Source organism: Morus notabilis, unplaced genomic scaffold (assembly GCF_000414095.1).
Source record: "Morus notabilis unplaced genomic scaffold, ASM41409v2 Scaffold857, whole genome shotgun sequence".
NCBI lineage: Eukaryota > Viridiplantae > Streptophyta > Magnoliopsida > Rosales > Moraceae > Morus > Morus notabilis.
In genome coordinates this window covers 35,041-50,014 of record NW_010356843.1, presented here as the reverse complement: position 1 = coordinate 50,014, position 14,974 = coordinate 35,041, and the positions used below count along the sequence as shown (strand labels likewise).

The 14,974-nt window shown below is 35.0% G+C and overlaps 2 protein-coding genes across 2 annotated transcripts; one reads left to right on the top strand and one right to left on the bottom strand.

Annotated features, from left to right (window-relative positions):
* The first annotated feature begins 2,997 nt into the window (after positions 1 to 2,997).
* On the top strand, positions 2,998 to 7,305 carry LOC21388056 (TPR repeat-containing thioredoxin TDX). The gene is made up of 10 exons (XM_010088713.2): positions 2,998 to 3,181; positions 3,319 to 3,352; positions 4,492 to 4,641; positions 4,764 to 4,851; positions 4,951 to 5,031; positions 5,115 to 5,179; positions 5,263 to 5,403; positions 5,487 to 5,600; positions 6,164 to 6,194; positions 6,628 to 7,305. The coding sequence occupies exons 1-10, from the start codon at positions 3,072 to 3,074 to the stop codon at positions 6,960 to 6,962; spliced, it is 1,149 nt and encodes a 382-aa protein (XP_010087015.1). The 5' UTR covers positions 2,998 to 3,071; the 3' UTR covers positions 6,963 to 7,305.
* Positions 7,306 to 7,589: 284 nt separating this feature from the next.
* LOC21388055 (ABC transporter G family member 17) lies at positions 7,590 to 13,662 on the bottom strand. The gene is made up of 4 exons (XM_024162293.1): positions 13,321 to 13,662; positions 10,232 to 10,411; positions 9,737 to 10,005; positions 7,590 to 9,174 (listed from the first exon to the last, which is right to left on the bottom strand). Exons 1-4 carry the CDS (start codon positions 13,660 to 13,662, stop codon positions 7,590 to 7,592), a joined length of 2,376 nt encoding a protein of 791 aa, XP_024018061.1.
* Between the last annotated feature and the right edge of the window lie 1,312 nt (positions 13,663 to 14,974).

The following is a 14,974-nucleotide window of genomic DNA, read 5'->3' as shown; positions in this document are numbered from 1 at the left end:
TGGGGGGGTGGGGGGGGGGGGGGGGGGGCAGTCGGAGAAGACGGTGGCGGGCAATCGGAGAAGATGATGGCGGGCCAGTCGGAGAGGAGCGTAGACGGTGGGATTTCGCCGGATGTCCAGGCCTGCGTCTTCTTCGGCTGGAGAAGAGAGAGAAGAAAAAAAAAATTGAAATCCGTTTTTAGATAACGAAAACGTGAAAATGAAAACGTTTTTTTTTTTTCGTTTTCAGTTTTTCAGAAAAGACAAAAACGTTATTGTTTTTGTTTTTTAAACATTTTTACACCAAATGCATTTTATGTTTCCGTTTTCATTTTTTAGTCTCGAAAAATGTGAAAAATAAAAATGAAAACGGAAACAAACAGGGCCAATAGTTCTCAATTTCTTCCATTATTTTCAATAGAGAAAATGCAGTGAATAACATACTTTTAACTCCTAATTGAAGTAAATATATATCTTTTTAATGTTTATAAATTATAGCATATCCCCATTACTCATTCTAAAATAAATTATTGATTTATAATTTTACCCCTTTTCATGTTTCTTTTCTCTTTTTTCTCTAAATTTCTTCTAAACTCTCTCTCTACCGTGACTCTCTCTCTATTTTCTCTCTCTGAAACCATATCTAGCCACGAGCAGCGATAGCGGCTCCCGGCGATGGTGGTAGCTTCCGACGACTGAGCGAGAGAGGTCATCAGTGAAAGCTAGTGCACGAGATCTCCGTCGCGACTCCAGTTCGCGATTCTGACCTTGAGACGCCGTCGCAGGAGATCTCCCTTGTGATCACCGTCGCAGTCGCAATCTTCGTCGCGATCTTTAGTGAAGATGTAGCTGAATTTAGGGTTTTTTTTTGTTCTTTTGCTGTGAATGTTCTTTTTTTTTTTTGCTAAGAACACTGTGAATGTTTTTTCAAATTGAGTTTCTTCTCCTCGATTTTTTTCAGATTGTTTTCGGATAACGGTGGTGTGATTTGCATATATTTTAGATCTGAGTTTGTGATTGAGATTGATAATTTGTGGAATTTTTGAGGAATTTGGGCTTCTTCTTTTTTAGTTTAACTTGAGTATAATTCTTGAGTTGAATTTAAGTTATAACTTGAGTTGAACTTCTAACTTGAGTTTGTGTTTGGTTGTGTACATTTGAGTTATGGTTTGAGATAAGAATCTTTTTGAGTTTGTGTTTGAGTGAGTCAAAACTTAAATTTATATTTAGATAGTATTTTAATAAAAACTCAATGCTGATGAAAAATTTTAATAAGGTATATGAGTCGGGTTTTATTCGTCTTTTCATTGTCAACGCATAGAAAAAAAATCATCTTAATCAGAATTAAAACGAAAAAGTTATAGCATTTTTAAGAATAAAAAAATACTGTTAATTAATTTGAGTTCGATTTTCTGAACTCGAGTTGAAGGGGAAACTTGAACTCGAGTTTTAGTCCTAAACTCGAGTTTGAACTTGAGTTTAAACTTAAAAGAACATGAACTCGAATAAAGTTGTAACTCGAGTTGTTTTTTTTTTTTAGTTTTTCACTCAAAAGAACAAGCCATTTGTTTTGCATTTGTCTGTATTTATATTTAGAATCTAGTAATATTTTATTTACTGATAAATACTTTAGTTAAATTGAATATGATAAATACTGTATATATTTAAAAATATTATAGTAGTTATAACTTATAAGTTTAAATTTAATAAATATAATATTTATCAGTAAATATAATATTAAACGATCGTCGTAGTTAGTGGTTGAATTTTTATATAAATGTGTATTTATTATGTAAATATAGTATGCATCTGTTTGCAGGATTCTTTTTTTCTGTGTTTGAAATCTTTAAAGGAGGAGGTGATTGGACTATTTTTTTCAAAGTAATGACAGCGGCTGTCTGTACAGTCCCCTATTGAGAGAGATTTTTTTTCAACATTTTTGACAGCTGACTGGTATATTTAGTCACGCGTGGAATAAAATCTCTGCAATAATTAACTATTCCTAAGAACTGTTGGATCTGCTTTACAGGAAGGTTCTTATATGAAAACATCAATAATTCCCACGTGTTAAACGGTAGCCGAAGTCGATGGTTGAATTTTTGAATGAATATTAGTATTTACTATTTATTAGTAAATATTTAAAGAGGTAAATACAATGTTGAACGGTCATTTAAGTCGGTGGTTAAATTATTAAATAAATATAATATTTATTAATAAATATAATATTTATCGGTAATTATAATATTAAAGAGTAACTGAAAAATAGTCTCCGTAATTTAGAGTTGGACTTTGAGACATGTGGATAAATGTGGATCTTTCAATGGAATGTTAAAGTTTGGGTAAAAGGTTAATAGGACATTACCAGCACGAAGAGTGGAGAATATAATTTCTATTACTGTATGTTCATACTTGATATATCTAATACCTAGAAGTGTTAGATGAACAGTGACTGATAAACTTTTTCTATCACTGAGAATTAAGACAAGCTTTATTACCCCGCAACTAATCACCAGAGTTGGCCACCAGCCGGCCGTCAGTCATAATCTATCTTTTATATAAAAATATACTATAAATTATAATCTACTTATTTCTTAAAAATATGTAATAATTTATTATTTTTTTAAAAATAGAGGTTTAAGGGGAACGAGGTCACGTGGGCCTTGATAAGAAATCCCATTTGATTGACAGCGAATTCCATCGCAAGTCACTCTTGCGCACTTTGTACCTAATATACTAAAGAAAAATTTTTTTTTTAAGAGTATATAATTCTAAAATTTTATCATTTATTTTTGATAAATATTATAATTATTTAATTAAAAAATTTATAAATTAAAAATATAAAATAAAAGTCTTGATTCATATATATTTAAAATATATTTATCAAAATTACCCAATACCAAATCGAACCATTTCCAAATTTACTTCTATTGAATCTCAAAGCGCTTTCTTGAAACTTCAGGACCCAAAAACGAAAAAAAAAAAAAAAAAAATTTTACGGAAAGAGAGAAAAAGGAAACTTCAGGACCAAAAAACAAAAAAAAAAAAAAAAATTTTACGGAAAGAGAGAAAAAAGAGTGGGTTTGGTATTGGATATGGATGCTGCGAGGGTGGCAGAGCTCAGGCACTTTATTAGTCAGTGCAAGTCGAACCCTTCAATTCTGCACAACCCTTGTCTTTCTTTCTTCAAGTCCTATCTTCAGAGGTATATCTTCTGCTCTTATATATATATATATATATATATATGTATCTAAGTAATTTATATAGATGCTCTATCTTCTACTTTGTTTGAGGAATCTGTTTTTTTTTTTTTTGTTTTTGTTTTTTGTTTTTTTTGGGTAGTTTGGGCGCTCGAATCCCCCCGGACCCAGAAAAGGTGCGACTAATTTTCTTTACAAATAGGTTCAGTTGTTTTACTTGTTCACCATTTTCAGAGTTTACTCCCTTTTGTTTTCTTTTCTTTTTGGACCGTAAATATATATAAGAAGTGTAGTGAGTGGAAATTTGTCTTATAAAGTTGATATAATTGATCTTGAAAGTGAATGGGCAATTAATTGTTTACATATAGTACTTAGTTATTTATTTATTTATTTTTGGTTGTTGTTATGTGTCTTAGTGGGAATATATTTATTTACATTTGATGTTTGATTAATTTGACACACTCTTTGCCTTCTGTAAATTACTCCGGCCTCAGTGAGGATGTTTCTTGTATGTGAGTATGTGACAAAGAAGAAGCATGAGCTTTTGAGCACATAGAAGGTGTTTACTTGCTATTGCCTGTTACCTGTAGCCTTTTGAAGTATCACGATTTTATATTGTCCGCTGTTTTTAGTAATACTGAGTTTGACTGTTTTCAGAACTGCCTGATAATAGGCAAAGTTAGTTTTCTAGTCAGTTGGTGAGCTTATCCCTATTTGGTTCTTAGTTTCTTTTGTGTTTGTTCTTTTGGTACAATTTATGGACTCGATTCCGTAGATGAATTTGGTGGCATGTTATAAGCAGCGTTTGAGAGGGCGGTGGTGGTGGGGTTCTGAGGGGTGTTATCTTCATATACATATGATGCAATTGTTTTGGTTTCGGATGAAAATAGGGAGAAGAGAGTGACATGTTTTGTGTCAAAAGTTGTTTCTTCTGTTACGGATTTAGGGAATAAAGGTAGGAAGGGGAGGCTAGGGAGGTTAGGCAATTGGTGTGAGTTTGGTTAGGAGAGAAGCAGAACCTCTCGAAAGTTCTGCAATTCTGTGTTACTTCAGTACTTGGAGCAATACAATTATCCCTTTATATTTTCATTAATTTTCTTCTCTTGCATATTTCTCTGGTTTCCACCATATAGTTATCCTTATTTGGGTTGACTTCTGTTTTACTTATCAAGATGAGTAAACGTGTGATGCTCTGTGCCATTGTGCCTGGGCCAAAGCGGTTGCTCGAAAACCTAGATTATTTGGTCTTTTTCTCATATCATTATTTATAAATTATATGCGATGTTGACAAAAAGTTTCATATCTTAATGTACAGGAGACAGTCAGAGACGACATGGAAGATACTAAGGAATATATTGACTCCAAAAAACATGATTCACTGGGAGAAGATGATGCCATTGTTGAGTCTGATATTGAGTTGGATAATACTGACATCGTAGAGCCTGACAATGATCCTCCACAAAAGGTAAATGGTTGAAAATATTGGTTGTGAATTATAGTGGTATTACAGCCTGGCATTATAAGTTTTCTTTCTTTCTAAATGACTGTGTGCTTTAATAACATAACATTTTCATTATTTAACCGCAGATGGGGGATCCATCAGTCGCAGTTACTGAAGAGAAGCGAGATGCCGCACAGGAAGCAAAATCAAAGGCTATAGAAGCCATGTCTGAAGGTATGAGATTGGTTTCTTATGATTTCCATTGTTAGTTGAGATTTATTGGCTTGTGTTTATATGCTGGTTTTTCTAATAATTAAATATTCCCCCCTTCAGGTAAGTTGGAAGAAGCCATTGATGACATAACAGAAGCAATAATGTTAAATCCGACATCAGCAATATTTTATGCGACTAGAGGTAATTTATTATTGATGTAACTGGATTGTAGAAAGTGACAACTTTATTTCCCTATTCCTGAAAGGTAATATTCTTGTTTTCAGCTAGTATCTTTGTCAAACTAAAAAAACCAAATGCGGCAATTCGAGATGCTAATGCAGCTTTAGAGGTATGTTCTGTCCTTTGTTTGCATATATTGTGCTGGAATAAATTCTGTTAATACCTGTGCTTAAGCTATATGGTTTGTCATAGATAAACCCTGACTCAGCAAAAGGGTACAAGACAAGAGGGATCGCAAGGGCAATGTTGGGTCATTGGGAAGACGCAGCAAGTGATTTGCATGTAGCGTCCAAGTTGGATTATGACGAGGAGATTGGTTTGGTGCTTAAAAAGGTAATTCACCTTTTTTTTTTCTTCTTTCCCCAAGGTGAAATCTTCATATGAGTTGTTGCGTGATTGTCTAGTTGAATTCTCAGGTTGGACCTAATGCCCAGAAAATTGAAGAGCATCGCAGAAAATATAAACGTTTGCGAAAAGAAAGGGAGTTAAAAAAAGCTGAACGTGAGAGGCAAAGACAATCTGAAGCCCAAGTGAGTGGAGTTGATATTAAATCATATCATAGGCCTTAATTGCATTAACAAAGATGGAATCCCTTGGACCGTTGAGAATTTTTGTGGGCCATTCAGAAATTGGGTTTGTAACTCTATGGCAGTCACATAGGAGCACGTGGCACTATTATCTTTATGCCTTTCATTCCTTTGAAAAAAATTTTGGCCATAAAGATAGGATTGCAAGCTAGGGTTGCTTCTGTTTGCAGTAGCCAATACATATTTTAATGCTAGTTACTTTGGTTCATGTTCAAGCAAAATAACAAGACATTTCTGAATCATGTCTTAGTATAGTTGATTGGAAATTCTAACAAAAGTTTGATTCGAGTCCTGATATAATGGCGTGTATAGTTCATTGGAAATTCTTGTTTTTATGACCTTGATTGCCTTGTGAAGCTAGAGCAATATATGCCTAAATTCCACACTTGAAGGCTTCAATTGTTTGTGTTTTTCATGACTTTGTGCATTTGAGATATGTCCCTGTCTGAGAGAATAAGAGGGATTTCTAGTAGTTATTCTAAAACTGTAGCTTTGATTTCATGCAGGAACGTGAAGCGCTATCTGCTCTGAAGGAAGGTATGGTGGTGTTTGATCCTCTCCTCTCCTCTCTCTCTCTCTCTCTCTCTCTCACACACACACACACACACACACACACATTAAATCTGATGCCATTTACATGTTTGTGGTTGTCATTGTTTTGACTAACCTTTTCTGATGCCCCATTTTGCATGTGGGTGTTGGATTTTACGTACAATCAAATGTCGTCTTTGTGTGTCCTGAAGTCTCATGGACGTCATACTTGAGTTTTTTCTGCTAAATAAATGCCTAATGAGTAACTTGTTAATTGTTATTATAATTTATTAATTTGGATTTGGATATGCGGTTCTTCAAGAAAATTTTAAAGGGTGGGAAAGGTCAATTCTAGATATGAGGAAGGATCCAATATAAAGTAACTTGACTGTAGTCTTTTTCAAGTTTTGTTGTCTTATGATGTTTTTGTTGTTGACAGGAGAAGTTATTGGTATCCACTCCACTAGTGAGCTCGACACAAAGTTAAATGCTGCTTCAAGGACATCTAGACTTGCAATTCTCTATTTCACGGCAACATGGTGTGGTCCGTGTCGTATCATATATCCTTTGTATGCCACCTTAGCTGGAAAGTACCCCAAAGTTGTTTTCTTGAAAGTTGACATAGATGAGGCCAGGGATGTGGCTGCGTGCTGGAACATCAGCAGCGTTCCGACCTTTTTCTTCATAAGAAACGGTAAGGAGCTGGACAAGGTTGTGGGAGCTGACAAAAACGCACTTGAAAGGAAGATTGCACAATATGCAGGATCAACATGAGCTGAACTTGAATTTCCATGTTTCACTTTTGGCTTGGCTTGCAATTCATGTGAGGATATACAAATCAAAGAATAAATGTGTTGCTAGACATTTTGTAAAGTGACTTGCTCAAGTTGTCAAAACATGACAAACTTCTGTACATGTTAAGTGGTGATAATGTTCTGCTTTTGAGTGAGTTGGAGAAGTGCCGTGTGCAAACATTGTGTTGTTCCTGTTTGATGTCTAGTTCACAACAGATGGAGATCCTGCCTTCTTAGCGAAATGGGGAAGTGTCAGCCTTGTTTCTAGCGACGATAGAGGCTAAACAGAGTTCTTTAGACAGAAAAAGTTGATTTTTTTTTAATCCAACTTTATTTTTCACGAGCTGCTTTTATATATATTATATGGTATTGATTGATTTATTTATTTTTTGAGTGACGTGGTATTCATTGCATAGAGAATCCAAGAAAAAAATTGTAAGCTTGTACATAGTGACTTTACGCACTAAATTAATATATATATATATATATATATGTAAACATAAGTTTTAGTTCTTAGGGAAGAACACTTCTTAACAAAGAAACAAGCTTGGAGTAAACCAAATTAGAAGCAAACGAAAGAGGTAGGCGAAATGAAGATGCCTAAACCTCATTTCCTCTCATTCTTGGAGTAGAACCTGAGCACAAAATAAAAGAGCAGGCGGTAAAGAAACCCCCAAGCAAGCAAAACTCCAACATCGTACCAAATGCTGTTCGTAATATCCATCGTGAACAAAACATCTTCTCCGATCAACATGCATGGTTGTTGTAACAGTTTGTGGGTTTCATTATGCAGAGCGCTAATCTTCAAATTTCCGAAAGTACCTGCGAAAAGATCCTGAGGAAGACCATTGTAGCACCGCGTTCCTTTGAACTCATTTGTCATCATGGCGTCAAAAGAATATTTCACCGTGGAGACAGAATTAAGCCATCTCCAGTAAGGAGGAATCTCTGATCTCTTCGCGAAGAACCCAGAAAATAGGAAAAACAGGGATGTGGTGGCGATCACGACGGCATAACCGGTAATGTAACTTGGCACAAGAGCACTAACAAACATGACATAAGAATTGGTGGTGATAAGAGAAGCAAAGAGGATTATCCAAAATTTGAAGAGGTTGCTTTGGAGGTTAAGTAGGTATTTTGTTAAGACTGCAAAAGTGAACCCCTGAACTGCGAAGCTGGGGAGGTAGACAATGAGTGAAGAGATCACATATGATGATGCTCTATAAGCGTTGTATGAAGTCTCTCCGATGAAGATGAACCTCTCAAGGATGAAGGTCGGTACTGCGTCGTTTGAGGAGTGGAAGATAAGGGAGGCGGAGAAGATGTAGAAGTTGCGAACCTTATTGATGTTCTTGAAAGTGTTTTGGTCGAGCTTTCTGAAAAGGCTTGAGATAATGAATGCCATTATGACAAGTATTATTACTCTCGAAAGGAATAGCTCTTGTGTTCGAATTACATTCAAACCTGATCGCCATGACAAGATTGCAAATTCTCTAAGCCATGGATTCGCATATTTGGGTCCCAAATCGGGCTCATCGAGCACTTCTTCTACCTCGTACTCTTCGTATTCATCGAATGAGGGTTGGAAGGTTTCAATTGAGGAGCTGTTGTTGGCTGAAGGGGTTCTAGCTCGAGAATGGTTAACTTGAGAAGGTGTTTGTCCGGGTGTTCTTGCTGGGGTCCATGACGGAGGACGATGAGGTGTTCCTTTAACACCGTCGTAAACCCAATGGGAGAAGTCCTTGTAGAACTGAGAAGCCAAAGGAGGATTGATAATGTACTGTGACATAGAAGTACGAGACGCTCTACGCTCCAAGGAGTTATCGAAGTCCTCGCCATCATCATTGCCATACCTAATCCGTCCAGAGGAGGTTACCTGAGGTGTCATTTCTTCAGAGGAGGAGAAACCTTGGTTGCTGAGGTTGATCATGTGCCTGGAAGCGGGATTGCTTTGTCTGTAAGGTGTTAGGCTTGGGGTTCTAGGTGATCTTGGAGTTTTAGCTGCTTGGTCAGGATTGGTGCCATCTCGTTGATACGACACAAGGGGTTCTAGTCCCACAGTTGATTCATCGTAATCTTTGATGATGTCTAGGAGATAGTCGAGGTTGTCCTCGCCGTAAGGGACTGGTCTTCCGAAGCCATCCAGGTGGGCGGGCAAGTCTACGGGACTGCCCATGTAGATCAACCTTCCCCTGCCATGAAAATCAGGATTTATAGACACAAAATTAATAGTCCTCTCGAATAACATTCATAAGCAGTGTGTGATAAACACAACTTTTGTATTTTCAAAGAAAGTAAAACCCAACAATTTGAATAACAAACTTCACTATATATATATATATATTTTTTTTTTTTGAAGCTACTACAGAAAATTTTAAGAACAAGCAAATAACAGTTTGAATTCAGGGAAAATTTAATATTAGATTCGGTGTACTATCCGTCTACGTTTGAGAGTTTAAAATATACACTTTGTTTCTTGAGTTCTGTCTAGTTGTTTAGGGAAATTTGATGGCATGCAAAAATCAAATAATTAGGAATGTTTGAAAAACTCAAAATTATATATTTTTTTTCTGGAAAGAAATATCAAATTATATTTAAGTCAATAAATTATAGAAGTAAAATATATTTATAAAAATACGGAATTGAACAAGAATCTAACGGATTAAAAAACATTTTCAATCTCACCATGCTCATATAGGAGGTTAAATCTGTAGAGGGTTTATAGTTTTTTACATGGTGAATCATGCTTAGTACCTTGCGAGGACTGTGATTCGGTCCAACAACATTTGAATTCGAAACGAAGGCTGATGGATGGTCATAAGCACAATGCTACCACCTCGGGCTATGTCCTTGATCTTCTCCACCACACTGTAAGCATTGGTTGAATCTAGTCCAGTGGTGGGCTCGTCAAGGAACAGCAGTGAGGGCTTATGGATGATGTCGATCCCTATGGACACCCTTCGCCTTTCTCCTCTTGAGACTCCTCTCCTTCCCTCATCTCCAATTTGTGTGTGTATTACGCTCTGAGTATGTCATCTCAAAAAGTCAATTTTGTTAAATCATTCTAACATAACAAGAATTATGTGACATAAGTTTTTTGCTCAGATAATTTAGTGCCTTATATATGTAGGGTACACAGAAGTCTATACATCCCATATACTGTACGATTGGATATCAAACTAATGTTTTGCAAAATATGAACGCGCCATATATAGACACAACTCATTATACTATGAAGTACAGGAATACCTGCAAGCCTAGTTGGTCAAGAAGGTCATGAACTCGTTTTTTCTTTTCAGCCCTGGAGATGGCAGGTGGTAATCTAACCTCAGCTGCAAACATGAAAGTCTCAAAGACAGTCAACATAGGAAAGAGCTGGTCATCTTGCATCACATAAGATGAGACCCTCTTCATGTAGCTTGTACTTACCTGGAAATACCAACATTCTACACACTTAATTCATGACAAAAGAAATAGAAGATTTAGAGAAAATCATCTTAATGGACAAAAGCTTATGCCACACGGAACACCTGTTGGGTGCTATGTAGATCTCTACATACCATATCATAATAAAACAAAACGCAAAACTAAATTGATATGAACAGATAAAATAAAAATTTAGAAGAGTAGAAATCAAGAAGAGAAATAGAACCAGTACTAGAGAGAAAGTAGAACCAAAGGGTCTAGAGTGAGGGCAAGAACTCAAACTACTTCATAAATTTAAATTACAAACGGTCATCATATTCACAGAAAAACTACATAACAAAATTATAGGAACTGACAAATATAAAATAAGGATATTTTACAATAGAACTTGGCATCAGAGAGTAAGAGTGATAAAGGCATGAAAAAGCTATATGACCCTCAGAATGACAACTGAAACAGTCTATTTGAGAATTGGACGAAGTAGTCTCCTTACGCTAGAAGGAATTTTAGAGTACATTGATGGGGAGATGAGTGATTGCGACCCAGAATTAGCATGAGGTAAGGTTCTAGGTTTGTACAAGTAAGAATCCACACGTACAGCTCGACAATTGAAAGACTGAAGTTATTTCTCAGCCTCTAAAAGTATCGAGATAACAATCTTCCAGATGTTAACCTAATAATCATTAGTACACCGAGCATGAAGATTGAAGAGCTGATCTAAGAAATGGCGCCGATAATATAGACAAATATTTCATGTTAAAATCGCTATTCATGTCAACCAAAGAAGTAATAAGAGTTTGGTTCAAGAACTCGAGGTGACAATTAATTGTTTGCCAATGTTTCTTAGCATGACCAAGTAACTTCATTTTAGGAAAACAAACACGATGAGCATTGACCCTCGGTCATCTCATATATCACTCTGAATAGTCTTGAATACTTGCTAACCAATCAAGAAACACAATATTGTGGTACACTAATCTTCCATCATATTCACAGCGTCAATATTTGTCCACGTAGAAATATATTCGCCATCATGTACAACGTAGGGAATTTAATTCCTAAAAAACTTCTCGATGCTCAGAGGTCTCAGGAAGTTTCTGGCCAACAAAATCCCTTCGGGAAGGGACCCAATAAACTTATATATAGACGCTACCTTAAAGAAACTGTTCAAGATATCTAGATTGAAAAGGCAGGTCTATACTCATCATCTAAAGGGTTTTCCAATTCATAAAAAATAATTCCTAGCTACAAAAGGAATTTCCTTATTATGAACAGTGTGGTGTTCTAGTAGTGGTCTAGGCGAAACAAACAGCTGTTTTTCATCTTTCTTTGTTATTTTGCACAAACAATTGAATATTTGCATGGGGAGAGTTTCTAGCAGCAACGAGTTGTGGGCTTCTGGGGTTTTGTAGATGGGCGAACACGGTGTCCTTTTGCTAGGGTGGCGCACTGGCGCTTTCTAGCTTCTACAACGGGGATCTGGACCTTGTTCAGCTGGGTTTTGCATATCACAGACTTCTGAATCGATTATCGAAGTGGCGCATGCACGGTGTAGTTGAAATCGCGTGGGGCATGGATGCAGGGCGTGTTGAGGTAGCACTGTTGGCACGTAAAGACGGATGGCTATAGTTTTGGATGTGAGAAATCTAAGGCCTCATTCAGTTTGTTGATTTGAGTTTTTAATTTAAGTTGAGATGTTACTTTATTTAAGAGCTTTTAACTATAGCAAAAAAAGTTAGATGTGACTTTTTATGAGAGCTTTTAATTGTAATAAAACTAGAATTAAAAACTCAAATCTGAACAAGTTTAAATATACAATCAAGGTAGCAGACATATAATGAGGATAGAAGTACAGAACAAATAACATAAATAGAAGTAAACGAGAAAAACTAGAGATTTCTAGAGAGCAGTGACAGATGGAGCAGAAATTTTTGTTAGTGGGGGCTACTAACTAAATAAAATTTTATAAAAAATAAGTATCTATTGATGCATAACAATAAGCCCTGACGGATTTTTATACATTGATAAATAATAAATTTATGAAATTAAATTAAGTAAATGATATATTTTAAAACTATTTAATGTAAATAACAGTTTAACATGTAAAAGATTCACTTACCACTGGTAAAAAATAATTCACGTACTACAAAATCTATTTATGTGGAAAAAATCTTTTTCCTAGTTGTAAAAAGAAAATTTACATGAAAAAATCTTTTTTCTAATCTTAAATGAAACTTTTACACAATAAACTATTATTTACCTCAAATAATTCTAAAATCTACTATTTACTTCAATTATTTTCTATAAATCTCTATTTAATTTAATTCTCCCAAAGTATTATACTACTTTTCTTATCAAGACCTTTGAAGATTGATTTTATAGTTTATATGTAATGGGAGTTTCAAAATTAATTTTAGTGGAGGTTTATGAATATAATACAAACTTATACATATAAAATTCTTAAAATAAAAAAATTTGAGTGGGGGCTTAAGCCCCACTGGAGCCTTAATGGCTGCGTCCTTGCTAGAGAGAGAGGAAGAACTTGAGAGGAAGAGGAAAGTCTGTAATCTCAATATTCATTCAACAAAGCATTTCTGAATTGAAATAATGATGTATAAACAAATAATAAAATGGGAAACAAAACCAAAATATATAACATATGAAAAGTTGATGATAATAAATTAGCAGCCCTAATAATATATATATATAACCTTAATTAAATAAAAACTAAATATTTAGGTAATTAATAATAAGATCCTTCATCACAAATATGAATTGATTTCATCTTGAAATTATATATGATGGCTCAGAAAAACTTACTTATCCTGTAGTAGAATACAACAGACATATCATAATTTATATATATATATATATATATATATACACTACGGCAAAGACTATATGCTAATTACCGGCTTCCCATCAATCCAAACAGAACCTCCTAAGCTTCCTTTAGCAATCCGTCCGGCCAAGGCATCAAGAAATGTTGATTTTCCAGCGCCACTCGGCCCGACAATAGCCATGATTTCTCCTCTCATTGCTTGGCCAGAGATATCATTAAGAAGATAAACGTCTTTCTCGATCCATGCACCATCTTTCTTCTGCTTCTTTATCACGCTGTAAGAGAGGTTCTTGTACTCCAGGCCATGGCCAGGGATCATGTTCCGAGGTTGTAGCGGAACACCATTCTTCACAGGATTGTCCCTGTCCATAAGAGACTCCAAGTTTGTTTCTGAACAGCCAAGATTTGACATGATGATGAAGAATAGGGGAATGGAGTATTGAGAGTCAGACGGCAATATTAATGTAGATAAGCTCTTTAATAAGGGGATTTCAGTCTTTCTCATTCTCCTTTGGGCTTGTCGGGACCAGCTTTGATATTCCCGGAAGGTTTTCTACTATAATTGTTATTTATTTCATTGTGATCAAAGAGACAGCTTCCTCAATCATTTTATATATAACTCCACGCGTATTCTTATAAGATCATATTTCTACAGATATATTATATATGTATATATGGATGATTTTTTAATAGATAATTACAGATGGCAATCTTGCTTGTGGATATAGGGGTTAAAATTAACCTCAGGAGCGAGGCGGGGTGGAAGAAGCTCCCTCGTTCCTGACTCCGCCCGATTATATATACTTTTATTTAATACATAATTTATATATAATTCCACACTTATTCTTATAAGATCATATTTCTACTAATATTATATATATATAGATGAATTTTCAATGGATGATATGACAATATTACCTGTGGGTATAAGGGTTAAAATTAACCTCTGAGTCAGGAGCGAGGCGGGGTGGAAGAAGCTCCCCCGTCCTTGACCCCGCCCGATTATATATATTTTTATTTAATACATATTTTATATGTGTGCGTGCTATAGTTTATAAAAAAATTCTAAATGAGATATATAATTATTAGCACTTATAGAGGATTGAAAAACTATGATGGATACGTAATAAAATTCACGTGGAGATGCGGAATGAATATGCAAAGAAAAAAGAATAATTTTTTTAATATTTTAATGTTTTAATTTGTTTTACGAATTAGTTTATGGATTGTTAGAGTTTAGATTTTGTTTTAGGTTTATTTTTATGAGATATTAGTGGCTATTTTATTACATTTTATTGTAAGTTTAATGAAATTTACTTTGAGTATAATAATGTTACAATTTTTTTAAACTCTTATTTCTTAATTGTTAGCGAAAAGGTTTATGAAGATTTGGGTTTTACGTGGAAAGTCATTTCAGAAATAAATTCATAATTGTTTGGCCCACTATCACGAGTAATGAGTTTAATTTTGGGAAAATAGGTAGCATGCCACATACATATGATTACTACTATATATTTGTGTCGCCGTTTACGGTCTTAAGATTTTTGTCACTCTGACTACTCTTTCTATCTTGACAGCCTAATTAATAGAGAAATTTAAGTTTATTTAGTTCGTTAATTTAAATTAATATGTAATTTTATACGAGAGTTTTTACGCTTAAAACAACACTCAAACCCTATACCATTCCTCTTTCTCTCTCACACTTAGACCATTCTCTCTCCCTC

Excerpts from the sequence above, each read along its gene's own strand:
- LOC21388056 (XM_010088713.2), top strand. The coding sequence starts at position 3,072 with ATGGATGCTGCGAGGGTGGCAGAGCTCAGGCACTTTATTAGTCAGTGC. Across the intron at positions 3,353-4,491 it reads TCCCCCCGGACCCAGAAAAG|GAGACAGTCAGAGACGACAT; the intron begins GTGCGACTAATT and ends CTTAATGTACAG. Across the intron at positions 5,404-5,486 it reads TTGGTTTGGTGCTTAAAAAG|GTTGGACCTAATGCCCAGAA; the intron begins GTAATTCACCTT and ends TTGAATTCTCAG.
- LOC21388055 (XM_024162293.1), bottom strand. The coding sequence starts at position 13,662 with ATGTCAAATCTTGGCTGTTCAGAAACAAACTTGGAGTCTCTTATGGAC. Across the intron at positions 10,006-10,231 it reads TTGACCAACTAGGCTTGCAG|AGCGTAATACACACACAAAT; the intron begins GTATTCCTGTAC and ends TGACATACTCAG. Across the intron at positions 9,175-9,736 it reads CGAATCACAGTCCTCGCAAG|GGGAAGGTTGATCTACATGG; the intron begins GTACTAAGCATG and ends TTTTCATGGCAG.